Source organism: Temnothorax longispinosus, chromosome 4 (genome assembly GCF_030848805.1).
Source record: "Temnothorax longispinosus isolate EJ_2023e chromosome 4, Tlon_JGU_v1, whole genome shotgun sequence".
NCBI lineage: Eukaryota > Metazoa > Arthropoda > Insecta > Hymenoptera > Formicidae > Temnothorax > Temnothorax longispinosus.
In genome coordinates, this window is record NC_092361.1 from 5,117,941 (window position 1) to 5,132,522 (window position 14,582).

Sequence of the window (14,582 nt, forward strand, 5' to 3'; positions counted from 1 at the left end):
GCTTCGCGTATACGATAACAAGGTGTAAGCGCGATAAGATAACATCGCTCGTCTAATTACTCATCGCTCGAGACGAGCTGGAGAAGCGCCGAGAAACGCGGCGTTAGCTGATGATAATCCCGCTCTAAACCACGAGCCGATTCGATCTCGAGACGTAATTTCGAATTCAAATCGCGATATTTCGCAGGCGACGCGTTTTAGCGTCTCACCCGCGCGCATCGTAAGAAATCTCACGAAATCGAAAGTAGAGAATTTTGCTGCGCGAAATGCGCAGCGTGTCATTGTAGGAGAAGATATCGTGTGTTGAAGCGTGAATTTTTTCAAGTGGCTGTCCGAGTTAGTATAGAGCCTCCGCACAAAACTTTCGTATGGGAACGTAATAACGTAGATTAAGAAACGTATTGACGATACGTAACCGATACGTTTCTTGTGCGTTGACCCACGTTACGTTACGCTACGCTATCATAACGAGAGTCTTGTGCGGAGGCTATCGCCGGTCGGAATCAGAGAGCCAGTTTGAAACGCGGGGGCCGAGCGCGATCGATCGTTATCGAGAGCGCGACACGCCGCCTCGATAGCCACAGTAGCGACATCTGTGGTCGCGCGGCGGAACCTGGAGCGATCGGAAGATTATTCATTTAGCGACCGCCGGCATCATCTAAAACGTGAGCGAAAGAAATTTAAATTTATTTTCTCCCGCGTCATCGATCGATAAACAAGTTGTTAAAAAAACTTGTAAAAATTTAGATAGTTAGAATTTATAAAATGTTAATTTCATAATTTATTGTTATTTAAATGTTTTGTAGAAGTGCATATATAGTATTTAAATGTTGGATGCAGCGAGCGTTATAGACGTGAACGCACCCGATCGTGAGAGTGCTACAGAAATGTGGGAACGTCAAAAAGAATAACTAGACTTTTAAGATTTTTGAAATGGTGCGATTCCATGGTATGGAACGTATGCGCAATGCGGAATTGGTAGTACCCTCGTGATTGATGGTTCGACTTTTTTTTACATTTCGCTGATTTCTATCCGCAATTAGTTATATTTTATCCGCACTGATTGCACGGAACTACAATCTGGAGCCGAGTGTCAGGCGAAATAAGTTTAAACCGGATTACAAGTCGCCATATAAACGTATAGTCGTAAAGAGGTATTGATCCGATAATGACAATTTAAAATTAGTAGGGAATCGAAAAGTCGAAAGTGCAGAAACGTGCAAAATGGTGTAAAAAGTGCAAACAAGTAAAAAAAAACGGATTACGTGGCGCCATCCGACGGGCAGTCGGCATACCTCGACGGCGCCGCCGCGGCGAGAAACCTTCGCGAAAAGTATTGAATCGGTGACGTCACAAAAGACGGGAGCCAGTGGAAAGGAGTGGACGGGGTGAACGGAGTAGTGGCGTTTGTGCGAAAAAATGTCCGGCTACCGGGATTTATCGTCTACGTGAACGTGCGGCGAACGGTACTCGCGCGATCAGCGGCGTGAGTCGTGAGTCACCGGCGCTACGCGCGCAGGATCGGACACCGGTGCACGTCGGGCACTGGGCGATTTTTTCGGTCGATCTCTCTCTCCGGGATAGCGAGCGATCAAGTGCGTGCATGCGACGTGCCTGCGTGCGTGCGTGCGTACGTGCATTCTTCTCCCCCGGGCACGTGCACGGAGCGAAACACGGGGGGCTCCTCCCCCGTCCCGTCGATGCCTGTTGTGGCCCGTCGGGGCTCCGGACCACTCCGGACGACTATGACGGTTCGATCGCGCCGCGCGTAGTCGCGTGAAAAACAAAACGAGCGAGGGCCGCGCGCCGCTTCTAGGTGGATCGACGCTACGAGAGTCTCACGGTAAGCACCGAACCGATCTGCGTGTTCTCGCGATCGACCCGCGGTCAGGACGGTCGTCGATTCGTTCGCTCGGCGTCCGCTTCTGCGTCTTCCATACGACGGCGGCGGCGGCGAGGAGGTTAGGTTCGGTCAGAGTCCGTTTCCCCAAAGCGACGGCCGTAAACGCCCATTTTTCTCGACGGGACACGAGATCGGGGCTCGTCGCGAGGATCGGCGTACTCGTGGACGTCGCGCGGGCGACGTCGACAACCGTCGTCGTCGCGATCGTTTATCCTCGTCCTTCGAGCTCTCGATCGCGCGTCCTCGCAGATCAGCGTCGTCGCGAATGTCGCCCGCGCGTGTTTTTCGTGTTCGCGCGGAAGATACGCGGACGCGGATTCTCGGTCGTCGGATTTCACGTTGCGCGACGCAACACGCGGAGCCGAGGAGCTGAAAATCATGATCAGATCCCTCCGGAGCGAGAACGCGCTCCGAATCCGACGGTGGATTCCGACAATCGCCGATAATCATCGCCCTTCGGCTCGCTCGCCGTCCGACATTTTTGTACGAAAAAGGTGGGCCGCCTCGCGGATCCTTCGCGGAAGCGCGCAGCTTCGTTTCTCGGGGCGGGAGGGTGGGTGGGGGAGAAAAGCGTGCGACGTAAACAAGCGTCATCTACGAGACGACGCTGATCCCGGAATACTTTGCGAGAGTTTGGAGGCGCCCGGAGACGCGAGATATGGAACAGCGCATTTCGATACCGTTGCGAGACGATCAGCTGATATAATAGGGTCTGTTTTCTATTGCCTGAATGTGTGGAGTAAAAAAAAGATTAACTCCGAACTAGTGGCAGCCGGTTCAGCAATAGAAAACAGACTCATAATATTTCGGTCGCTCGTGCGATCACTACGATCTTTCGAGGGGCGAGACAGGGCCGAGAAAGCGAGAAAGAAAGAGCGAGAGAGAGAGAAAGAAAAGAGAGCGCGACGACGACGCTGTCGCCGCGTGTCTCGTCCCTAATCGCGACACGGCCTTCTCCGGAGGGCGCGCGGCGGCGATCACCCTTCGACTTTATCGAACGCAATGACAGGCCGGGAAAAGAAGCGCGAGGTGGAAGAGGGGAAGGAGAGGTGGAGGTGGAGGAGGCGGAGGCGCGGTCCGCCTCCCGTTTGTAAAGTGTAACGCTCGCAGGGCGTGTTTTAACTGCGGCCGCTTATCTGCGCGGCGACGTGCCCTCTCGTCGCGCGAGTCGCGCACGGCGCAGGTTAGGCTCGCGGCCGATGATCGACGGGCAGTAAACAGTGGCCGGTCGGTGCCTCTGCCGTTTTCGGAGCGGCGAACCCCACGTGCCGAGGGGAAAATCGCGGACCCTTCGTCCCGTCGTCTCTCCGCGATGAGATTCGCTCCCGGCTCCGACGGCCGCCGCTCTCGGAATCTCTCGAGACGGGACGAGTGCGGAGACGCGCGGTGATCTCGGGGAGGGAGAGAGAGAGAGAAAAAACATTCTCCCTTACGTAAGACGACCTCGTGGCCGCGACTTTGCCCCTTGTACCTCGCCGCTCGCCGCCAGTTTTGCGGAAGCTGACTGGAGCCTCCCGACGGGATTTTTCACCCGCGCGCGTTTCTCCGAATTGTCTCCTTTTCGTTTTTTTTTCTTTCGCTGGCGCTATTTAACCCGCGTCGGGAAAGACACACGCCGCGTTCCGAAATCGATGGGAGCCCTGGGCGCCGATGGCGCCGATACTGTCTAATGATGACATTTAAATGCGGTGCCGCATCGTTCGATTGTTCGCGCGGCGCGGCGGGACGCGACGTTTTTCTTTCTCTTCTCTCTTTTTCTTTTTTTTTTCTCTTTATCGATTTTTCACTTTCTCGCGCGTTCTCTCGCCTTGTGCCTTACGAATTTCCGCGGAGCGACCGTTTTTAGCGACCGATAATATAATTAGGAATTAACGGAGCGTCGTAAACAAAGTCAGTCGTCTTATCGCGATTTTGCCTCTTCCCAAAGCATCCTCCGGTTAAACGGGATTTGACCAGCGGGTTAAACGAGTGGTCGGACCCGAGGCGCAGAGGGAACGAGTCGCGAAGGATCCAGACGAAAATGAGGATCGCCAAGGGGGAATGATAGGTAAGAGGGCTCCGTTTTAAGGTGCGATCGATCTAAGGGATCGATTAAAGGGATCGTGGAGTATGACGATTCCGGCGATGTTGTCTGTGACAGGATGCAAGAGGGTAATACCGCCGTTGCGCTAGCGATGGTGACCCCCGGATACGACCAGGACCCTGCGAGTGGGGTCGCCGACTATACGACTCATCAGGATCAAGCCCAGTTCGAGGCGGACAAGAGGGCCGTGTACAAACATCCGCTCTTCCCGCTACTGGCGTTACTCTTCGAAAGATGCGAACAGGCGACCCAGAGCTCGGACAACTCCACGTCCGAAAGCTTCAACATGGATATACAGGCTTTCGTCCAGCACCAAGAAAGAGACCGAAAGCCGTTTCTGATCAATGACCCCGAGATTGACGGTTTGGTAAGATCGAAACACCTCACCGAAACTCCCGCTCGTCTCCTCTTCCTGTCGTTCCCCGCACGCGCGGTTGTGAGGGCCGGAACACAATACAAAAGTACAGGGAATAGGAACACACACACAGAATGCATTGATCATATATGCAAAACTAAACATTACCATTAGAGAGCTTCCGGCTAAATCTGAAGGACAGAAGATATGCTTGCAGTGCCGCTTTCCTTTTATAATTGTGACAATTAGAAAAGGAAAGCGGCACTGCAAGAATATCTCCTGTCCTTCAGATCTTGCCGGAAACTTTCCAAAGGGAATGCTCAGTCTATGGCATTGATACACGGCTTCCGATAGGTTGAAAATCCTGTTGCTTGCGTTATTCCTTGTTTTTATTTGCCTGTACCTTTGTATTGTGCTCCGGCCCTGAGTCGAGATCGGAAACAAATGAGCGAGAGAGGTGGCGAGAGATGACGATCGGCTGAACGTTTAAAGGCGTTTCCACGGGGACGCGTTTCTTGCAGATGATCAAGGCGATACAGGTGCTGCGTATTCATCTTCTGGAGCTGGAGAAGGTGCAGGAGCTGTGCAAGGACTTCTGCAACAGGTACATCACGTGTCTGAAGGGCAAGATGCAGAGCGAGAACCTGTTACGCAGCGACTACAGCCACCACGGGCACGACATGGGCCCGTCGAGCGGGAGCAACGGCAGCAGTCCGCTGCAGGTTAGACGTTTGCCCGATATGCCGCGATGAAGCTAGGCTCCCCGGTCTGCCCGGTCTCTATCCCCTTACCAACGTAGATATTCCCGTAGTAGAAGGGATGTACGCGAAGAGTCCCGCGACGCCGTTGTCGTCGTTGCCGTTTGCACGTCGGCGATCGTGAATCGCTGTCGATTTGATTGAGGCAGTAATATATATTGTTACATATCATCGCGTACGAGCGTACGCGTACATCTCTTGAGATATTACTGAATTTCCCATCCCTGCTCTCTGACGGCTAGTTGAGACATATATTTGCCAGGTGCTGTCATCTACAGGCAATGATGTTGAGTCGGGAGCTAACGGATTCAGAGTGAGCCGAGGGGACGTCGCCGTGGCGGAGAACGACGGCGCGAATTCGCACGCGCGAGAAGAGAGCGTTAATCACGACCAACTGTCGGCGGTTCGACCGTCTTCCGCCGTCCAGCGCTCGGGCAAATCCACTAGCCAGGACCATGACGATCCGCTCTCACCGTCCACGGTGCACGGAAGTACGCCTCTCTCGCAGATCGGGGCGCATCCATGCGCCCCGGTTAACGACATGTATCTCGGCCAAGGTGAGTTTGAACCGCGCGACGCACCAAAGTTGATTCTTTTCGATCGTTCACGCCGATCGAAAGTTGCGTTGACCCATTCAGGAATCAGGATCGGTTGATCGGTCGAGATATTCTCCTCTCTCGTCGAAACTCTGACTCTTCTTGCTCCTCTCCTCCTGGAGCAGCAGTTGTATTTTGCGCATGACGGATCTCCTGCTAAAATTCCGTTTATAGATGACAGTAGCGAGTATCTGCGGACCATCTCCAACAGGATATACCTGGAAGAAGCCGGATACTGGGGACTACTCGCCTTGCGAGAACGAGAAAACGCGGAATACGCGGATATCGGGAGATCTAACAATCAAAAGTATTTCGGTTAGGAATATAATGTGTTTCCTTCCGCGTGCGCGCGCCAGCGCTGAGAAATAGTAACGACTCGTTGCCGTTGCTATCTCTCAACGCGCAAATTACACCGTTATGCTATATCGCATTGAGGATCACGAGTGTAATGGATCACGTCGATCGTGTTTAGACATTACAGTTGCGGGCTCGCCTTCTCCCGCGGCGAGCGAAGACGAGGAGGAGGGTGCCAGCAACGCGGCCTCGAATCACGCTGGGAATCATAGGAGTAATCACGGTAGCGCTAGAAAGGGACGTCAGAAGCGGGGTGTCTTACCCAAACACGCAACTGGCATTATGCGAACGTGGCTCTTTCAGCATTTAGTAGTGAGTAACAATGTCGACAAAACTATCATTCGCGATACGTTTGTTCATTCGTATCTAACGCCCATCTGTCGCAGCATCCGTATCCGACCGAGGATGAGAAGCGTCAAATTGCCAGCCAGACGAATTTGACGCTGTTGCAAGTGAACAATTGGTTTATCAACGCTCGTCGACGGATCCTGCAGCCCATGCTGGATGGTGCGGGCACGGACGTGGCGTCGCGCGCGGGGAAACGTCACAAGACCTCGAAACACGCCGCGCAGCAACAGGCGGCCCAGCAACAACAGGCGGGCTGGCAGTCCGATGATTCGGCGAGTGACTCGGGTTCTAGCGACGGTGAGGGAGGTGCCGCTAGATCGAAAGACGGTAACGATAGCGATGAGGATGATCTTCACTGACCTCTGTCGATCACCGAAACGTCAACCTCTTTACGGTACCTTCAAATCCAGTTGCTCATTACAGTATTAAGGTATTCGGGAATAGATATCGCTTTAACTGTCAAATACGTAATTAATCTTGTGAAAGTTAAGAATATGCGGATAGAGGTTATCACGCTCTCTGATCATTCGATACTTTGATTTTTCGTTAGCTACCCGACCGATCTGCTTTTTTACGACAGCTGATTAGATTTTTAATCTCGACTCGTATATTATTCACGTGTTAACGGACTCAGAAACGAGAACTGAGATTGAATAGGTACTAGAAAGAGCGGTTTACTTAAGTACATCTAACTCAAACGAAAATATACCTATACGTTTGCATTACGCTACGGGAAATGTTATTTATTTTTCGACGACAAATTTGTAAGTGATTCGCGCACAAGTGGAGATAAATCTGAGCTTTCTTTGAAACTACGATCTTTTGTTAGTTTAATTACGTCACTTGTAACAAACGTACGTCCCTGATGATACTATTATTTATGACACTTGTAATGTATGTAAAAGATATATGTTGTTTTAAGTATAATCACATTATATATTTATATGTATATATATTTTTTATATATTTATATATAACGTGATTATAACGACTTGACTCGAACAAAGATTTGCCACAAAAAGAAAGATGCTTTTCTGATAATTATTCATATTTTCCATTCAATGTACATTCTTAAGCATTATCCAAGAATTATACAAATTTATTCTTTTTGACGTGGTGCATTAATTGTCGCTCAGTTTTATAACTTTGACACTATTATGTGTTGGGCGTATAATAAAACAATTTTGTTCCATTTGGACAAAGTCAAATTTTTTTCTGCTAGCTTTGCCGGCAATACTTATGTTATTACTGCTATTGTTGCGATTAATACTGTTACCCAGATACTAACTACCATTACGACTACTATTATTACTATTACTCCTACTATTGTTACTACTATGCTACTTCTAGTAATAGTATCACTACTACTATTGCTATTTCTTCCATTACCGCTATTACTATTACTATACTACTATTTCTACTATCATTATTAATATTATTACTGTTAACACTATCGCTCCTGCTACCGCTAAAGCTACTGCTACTACTACTATTATTACTACTACTACTATTACTATTACTACTACTACTACTACTACTGCTATTACTACTATTACTAAATTACTAGTACTATTACTACTACCTATTACTACTAATACCTTGTACTGCTCCTACCACAATAATTGTCATTTTTGTGTCACAACAAAATATCCGCATATTTTTTATTTTGTGATTATAATGCGTGTGAGCTGTTTTTGAGGTTGAGAAATTGACCTGCTTTACAATTTACAACTTATATAAGGCAATCCAATATGGACAGTGTATGAGAAATGGTAACGGCAATTGCTAACGTTGTTAGCAAATTGAAAGTTGTAAAAAGATGATATGGATAATTAATTAATTTCCAAATTAGATTGAGAATTATAGTTCATAGCATGCAATATTAATTGTACTTTTCGTGCCATTAAAGAGCGTGGTAACTTCCGCGTTTAGTCTTTGTTCAGCTCTGCAGTGTCGTGGCATAGCGAAACGCTGTCCCTCCATGATAATAATAATAATTAATAATAATATAACTAATAATGATAATAATTATTACGCTATTGATAAATGATAATAATTATAACTATAATTATATACAATAATGATAATAGTAATAATAATATAACAGCAGCAGCAACACAACCACAATACAATGATGATATGATACTACTTTAAATATATGATGATTATATTTTTAAACTCTAAGTGTCGTCCCTTGAACGTGTACTGCACGTGTTACATGATACTGTACATATTACATGCGGAACTGTTAGTGAGACAGAGAGAAAGAGAGACAGACAAAGCAGAGAATAAATATTACCAAGTATGTTAAGAAAAGCTAATACTTTTCTTGGAAATAAGAAATTGGATATATCCAATGATAACGATATAATACATTTTGGGATATTAATGTTTAACGCACTGGCTGTCTACATGTGATCATTACGTTTTACCAGTCGAAATTTTTCTTGTCGCGCTACTTTGACGGGCAGAAGCTCGCTCATCTCGAGCCTCCTACGCGAGTCCGGCGAACTTTCGATATCCACTCGCGAACTGGCTGTTCTCGCCGATGCATTCTCGTGTACATACCGTTCTTCCTGGATACACATACGCGTGTATATTTATGCTTTCTCCGACGCTATCATTTCCTCGCGATCCGTCCATCGAGATTTGAATGGCTAAGACCGTCTTACCTTGTTAGATTTGACGTAAAGTAACGTAGCGTAAAATTAGTTGTTTCCAAGTTAACAATTCCATAGGAGGATGTAATCTTGCTGTATCGACAGAAGTCGCAGGAACGTGGAATTCTCATTTTGTTCTTAATTTCTATTTTGTTTTCACCGTTATTGTCGCTGTCACTTTTCTCACGGATATCGCAGTTAGCGATAAGCTGACACTAGTCACTCGATCATAGGAGGGGAATGTGTCATATAATGTAGCCTGTCGAGACGTGGTTGCCTTAAGTAGCCAAATATCATTTCCTCTGTACTTATAATTTTTACGTTGATTCGATGTATATATAGCCAATTGACAAAGTGCTTCCATTAGTAGCTTGTTCGACCTGTTCTTACAAACTCTATATAATTTCTTTTTTTTTCCTCCGTTTCTCAAACGTATAGATTTTTGTACGCCCGACACTCTCCGCTCAATCACCTAATCGTAATGTCGATTGTAACATCGTAATCATGCGGAATATTTGAATATGCGATATAACTTGAGTAAAACGATATTATCAGTTGCAGACAGCTGACAGTATAGCTCCCGTGCACGGTGCCGCGATATCAGTCTGTTTAAAGTAAATAACGTTCGGCTGCAACAACGATGAACACCAAAAAATAAAACGGAAAGACGAGGAACATGACTCTGCGTTGCTCAATCAACACTGTTTCCCGACTTGAAGAAAAAACATTCATTGAGAGATCTGTGCTATTCTCAACGGATTGTTTGTAGTAAAAGTAAAGCAATAACTTACAATCGCAATCTAATATAAAAAAAAAGTGTAATCACTCCTCTAGAAATTATTGCTTCGACGAGCTACCTCGTACGGGGCTATACTGTATCCGAGAACTAAATGAACGTAAGATAACGCTTAGATTAAGAGGTAGGTTGTAAGGCTGAACCACGTATACGTATGTGCTGCGGCACCAGACGACTGTGATAATTCGGTGGGCGGTGCCCAGCCTCCTACTTCACTCCTTGTATACTGAAAATTAGTTAAAAGAAAGCGCAAACGATTACCGAAGAGGTTGAACGTATGTCGGGACGTGCGTTGCGTAGACCGTTTCCAATCCATATGCACGCGGACAGGCCGGAAAAAAACGCGTATATGCACTTGGCATATCTTTCACCGGGCACTCTCGCTTTTTTTACTTTGCACGGATGTCCGTGACGTAAAACTTCATTGCGACGCGTGCATGTGGACACTATATACAAGACGTAAGTGTCTGTCGAATTAACGTTAATGCGAAAAAAAATTATCTATCGAGAATTAAATTAAAAAGAAAAAGATATATAAAGATAGAAATGGGTCAAATAGCTTATGTAATGCAGAAATTATGTTACATGCAGGTATCGGGAAAATCGAAAAAAGTGATGTTCATAGAATTTCATAATTACGTGCTTTGTACTATAATCAAATCTCCGTATTCCTAATTCATCTGGACAATATTCTAATATTCTGGACGTACCTCCCGCCTTCATTTCAATGGCACATACATATGCAGAATGAAAATGTTTCTTTTTATCATGTGCACATTTTCACTCTATGCATGCCTGATCAAATAGCAAATGTACAGTGGCAAAGCAGTGATAAGAAAAATTGTCTATTTTATAGATGTTGGAACCAGTTAAAAATATCCTGATTATTTAGGTTATCTAGAAAACAGTGAGATTCTGTATAAATTTCTTATCCGAATCAACCTCTTTTCGAGAATGGCCCATTTCTAACTTTGTCCAAATTTCAAGTCGTAAATGAGAAACATATACTTAAATGTATACTAAAAAAAAAAAGAAAGCCTAGATATACAAATTAAATACTTCTTTCCCATGTACATCAACGCCCTGTTAAATAAGTTGTTTATCGATAATAAACGCCATCACGCTTGCATTATTCCCTTTTTATTTTTACCGCAATTATGTAAGATGCCATTTGTTTTAATACTGTCGATATATTTCTACACCATTGCTCCAACGAAGAGCGATACATTGCATATAAAGTGAAGATGATTAGGGAAATATGCACTAGAGATTTAATATTTGTGATAAAAAAAAACATTATTTCTTAAAAACTAAACTTGAAAGAAAGGGGAGAGAAAGAGATTATACTTTTCCGCTATTGTTTTATGATTCATATTTCGATTTTTTTAACGTTACACGAATAATCAATTTTAATCGCTAAAGAGAGTTGCTGTATTCTAACACTTTTATGTAATTTTCATTTTAAAAATCTTACCACTACCTAAATCTTACAACTACCTTAAATACACATTCATTCATTTATATACATGCGCACACAACACAAAGCTACTAAACTTATTTTCGTTTCAGTCATCTAATGTCTTTTCTCGTATAACTTCATAAATAATTAATAATATAGGTAGAGAAAGTAGAGGAAAGATTCACCTTGCCATTTACATTAAGTGTCAAAAATGCGTCCGTGATTTTTTTTTCAAATGAACCATTGTGGATGGAGCGATGACGAGAAATAAGATAATTATAAAGATAACAATGCGAGACACATCCGGGTATTTTTCGGGGTATAAAATAATCGTCCGAGGGCGTACCACACATACGGTTAAAGGCTAGTTACCGGAACATCTTGATTTTCTCGATGATTATCCAACCTGGTCATTGATATGTGGTCCGCGGCGTATCCCTAGCAATCAGCGGTCCTCCTGAAAATGTCATTAGTATAAGTATGTGTATGTATGCGGTGCAAATTACCTTTTGTAGAAAGACGATACAAACCTCGAGTTAAATAACACATCGGCTCGATTATTGACCAGCCATACTAACACAAACGAGAAACCGGCGACCAAACTACCCAGAATCAGACTAAAGCGTTCCGTCGCTGCCGCTGGTTTAAGAAACATTCTAACGCTTAACGTTTGCCATATAGATTCTGTCCAAGTCGAGTAGACACCCGATTTCATGTCGTATTCTGTAATAAGAGAAACAATTGGATATCCCCATATCTATCGCGAATAGCGTAGCAACTTACCCTCGATAATAAACGCGGGACTCACAGCCGTACTGTAATTGACGGTTGAATTGATACACAAGCCCGAAAAGTTCTGACCGCCCATCCAAGCAAGCCGATTTTCGTGGCACGTTGTTTCGTTCATATCATAGAGCTTTTCGCCCGTCAGGTAGGCCAAGAGCTGTCCCGTCAAAGTCGTCGCGATGTTGAGCACTCTGTGCACCCCGACGTACAACGGCAAGACCTGATCGACCAATTTGGCATTAGGCGCCGAAGCCGCACGAAACAGAGTACACTTGGCGCTCTCCAAATAGCAGTATAGCATTTCCGCGGTGAGCTTCTCCATGGATATCGGTAGATCGACGGGCTCCGGCGCCTTGCCCGTCACTTCCCGGTAAAGCTCATTAGCAACCTGAAGAGCAATTTTCGCTAAATCTGATGCAAGCGCGCTAGTATCGTTTCTAAAACATGATAGACAAGAGAATCTCAATAATACAAAATCAAGTAATGCTAAAACATGAGGTATGTATTAAAATCGAACAAATTACGTGTATGTACCTATCAAAACTAAGACTCTCTGCGTCATCCAGGATACCATTGTAATATCGGTTCTTAAACTGTCTCTCGTGATTGGTTATAACAATGGTCGTTAGATTCGGTTTCACCTCCAGGAAACTTTGCACGGACGTGGGTGGAACGCTACCATTTATAACCGACGCGCTATAACCAGTCAACCATTTATAACCATTCAACGCGCGCTGCAAACGTTTTATTATGTCGTCGTTGCCATTGCTATGAAGAAATATGTTTCCCTTGCCCAACTGGCCAAATTCGATCACAGTCTGGATATCGTCGAGTTTCAAATTGACTCCGCCAAGGGCGTTAAAATTGTTGTGCTTCAAGTCGTACACCATACGACTGGATCCTATGTAATCAAACGCCTCTCCATTCAGCAGAGAGAAGACAACGTTCGTATCTAGATATAATAATGAGAATAAATATATTATATTATGTTTACATTTGAACATTGCGCGACAATTCTGAGGAAAGATCTATACGTACTGTTGACAGTGGCATTTAAGACATTTAGATAGTACGCGGTGGCAAGCAACGTGACCAGTCCTGTTATTGTATTACCGGCACCGGGCGACACACCATCGAATAACGACGACGCGTCCAATCGCGCCGTCACCATTATCACCGTATTGTTATTCTCGTCGAGAGGCGCCAGGGGCCAGTGTATGTTCCTATCCCCGAGTGGGTCACAAAACGGCGTCGGATTGAAATTTATCATGAAATCCGAACGCTTTATGCAAGAATCCGAGTTAACGGCGGCGTGCATGAACGACTTCATTTCTATCGCGCAGAGAGATCTCTGATACTGCGTCTCCAGGTCGTGCGCGTTATGCGCCCAGAAACAGGTCTTTATGGCCTCCAGGATCGTCTGATTCTGTAAACACGATACTTTTAACTTTTTTGGTCCGTAAAGCGCAATGCCGGCACGCAAAATTCGTACTGTTACAATCTCGTCCAACCTCTGTGTAGAACATGGGGAACGGCCAATCTTCCATGAGCAACGCAGATCCGAAAGGGTTCCACGGTTCCGTCTCGTTGCACTTCTTATAACCGGAATATCGATTTGGGCACTGGTCCTCGGGCGAATACTTCGACGGACGTTCGTGGCTGGCATTCCTCGTCAGCAGCACGCCATTTATGTTGTTCGTGTTCTTCAGTCTTACAAGCGTGCTTCTGTCGAACATCGCGAACGGCAGGACCACGGTGTACGGGCCGGCGGTGGAATTTTTTTCTATCCAGGCGATATCGTCGTCCACCTCGACCAAGTGTACCACACCTACGCTTCCCGATCTACTGGCTGTAAATAACGGAAACGTCGCAAACGTCAGTAAAGTAACATGAAATGGTCGAGAAGAAGACTGAGGATCAACAATCGTGGAAGTGTGACGGGCGAGGGGGAACGAGTGGCGATTCTTACAGGAACATCCGAATTGATGTGTGCCATTGTGCTTTCGGAAACACGCAGCTACACCCTCCAAAGGCATGTATATCATATCCTTTATTCTTTCGGAGGTCACTGGAAATAAAATAATTCCGATAATTGCGATACACTGAAATTGAATGGCGCGTAAGACACGTGGAGCTCGGGGGGGTTACCTGAATTTATGATGACGACTGCCAAAACGTACTTCCACATTTCCATCGCCATGTTCCGTTGTTATCGCTCGTGCTCGAGAGTACCCGAGATTTACGCAATTCGACCAGAATTTCGGGGTATTACCTGGTGCTGTTAGGATACATCTCGAACGCGAGAATCGAGGTATGAAAACAATTAATGACACATCGTGTGAGTCATGACAGAGACAAGTCTGAGAGCAACAGCAGCAGCCATGGGCGCGATCGGGCGCAATTTAGCTGTGTGCAGTGTGCTCAGTGTGCTGTTACATTTCGAAGCGCCTCTATGTCTTAAAATGTGAACGTTGAACTACGTAG

General features: G+C 45.7%; 2 protein-coding genes across 5 annotated transcripts; one reads left to right on the forward strand and one right to left on the reverse strand.

Moving 5' to 3' along the window:
• The first annotated feature begins 1,345 nt into the window (after positions 1-1,345).
• On the forward strand, positions 1,346-10,982 carry LOC139811081 (homeobox protein PKNOX2). Of its 4 annotated transcripts, none has more exons than XM_071775128.1 (8): positions 1,346-1,493; positions 3,831-3,950; positions 4,044-4,353; positions 4,863-5,063; positions 5,362-5,656; positions 5,870-6,010; positions 6,168-6,361; positions 6,436-10,982. In XM_071775128.1, exons 3-8 carry the CDS (start codon positions 4,045-4,047, stop codon positions 6,754-6,756), a joined length of 1,461 nt encoding a protein of 486 aa, XP_071631229.1. In that variant the 5' UTR covers positions 1,346-1,493; positions 3,831-3,950; position 4,044; the 3' UTR covers positions 6,757-10,982. The 4 variants fall into 4 exon arrangements, with proteins under 4 accessions (XP_071631229.1, XP_071631228.1, XP_071631231.1 ...); XM_071775127.1 differs by having other exon boundaries at positions 1,347-1,843; XM_071775129.1 differs by lacking the exon at positions 1,346-1,493 and adding an exon at positions 3,312-3,336.
• Positions 10,983-11,208: 226 nt separating this feature from the next.
• Positions 11,209-14,493, reverse strand: Nct (Nicastrin). Its single transcript, XM_071775110.1, has 8 exons — positions 14,247-14,493; positions 14,068-14,166; positions 13,610-13,947; positions 13,137-13,524; positions 12,633-13,050; positions 12,096-12,535; positions 11,843-12,035; positions 11,209-11,769 (listed from the first exon to the last, which is right to left on the reverse strand). Exons 1-8 carry the CDS (start codon positions 14,296-14,298, stop codon positions 11,751-11,753), a joined length of 1,947 nt encoding a protein of 648 aa, XP_071631211.1. The 5' UTR covers positions 14,299-14,493; the 3' UTR covers positions 11,209-11,750.
• Positions 14,494-14,582: the final 89 nt, after the last annotated feature.

Excerpts from the sequence above, each read along its gene's own strand:
- Nct (XM_071775110.1), bottom strand. The coding sequence starts at position 14,298 with ATGGCGATGGAAATGTGGAAGTACGTTTTGGCAGTCGTCATCATAAAT. Across the intron at positions 14,167-14,246 it reads AGTCGTCATCATAAATTCAG|TGACCTCCGAAAGAATAAAG; the intron begins GTAACCCCCCCG and ends TTTTATTTCCAG. Across the intron at positions 13,525-13,609 it reads TCCCCATGTTCTACACAGAG|AATCAGACGATCCTGGAGGC; the intron begins GTTGGACGAGAT and ends TCGTGTTTACAG.
- LOC139811081 (XM_071775128.1), top strand. The coding sequence starts at position 4,045 with ATGCAAGAGGGTAATACCGCCGTTGCGCTAGCGATGGTGACCCCCGGA. Across the intron at positions 4,354-4,862 it reads ACCCCGAGATTGACGGTTTG|ATGATCAAGGCGATACAGGT; the intron begins GTAAGATCGAAA and ends CGTTTCTTGCAG. Across the intron at positions 5,657-5,869 it reads CGACATGTATCTCGGCCAAG|ATGACAGTAGCGAGTATCTG; the intron begins GTGAGTTTGAAC and ends TTCCGTTTATAG.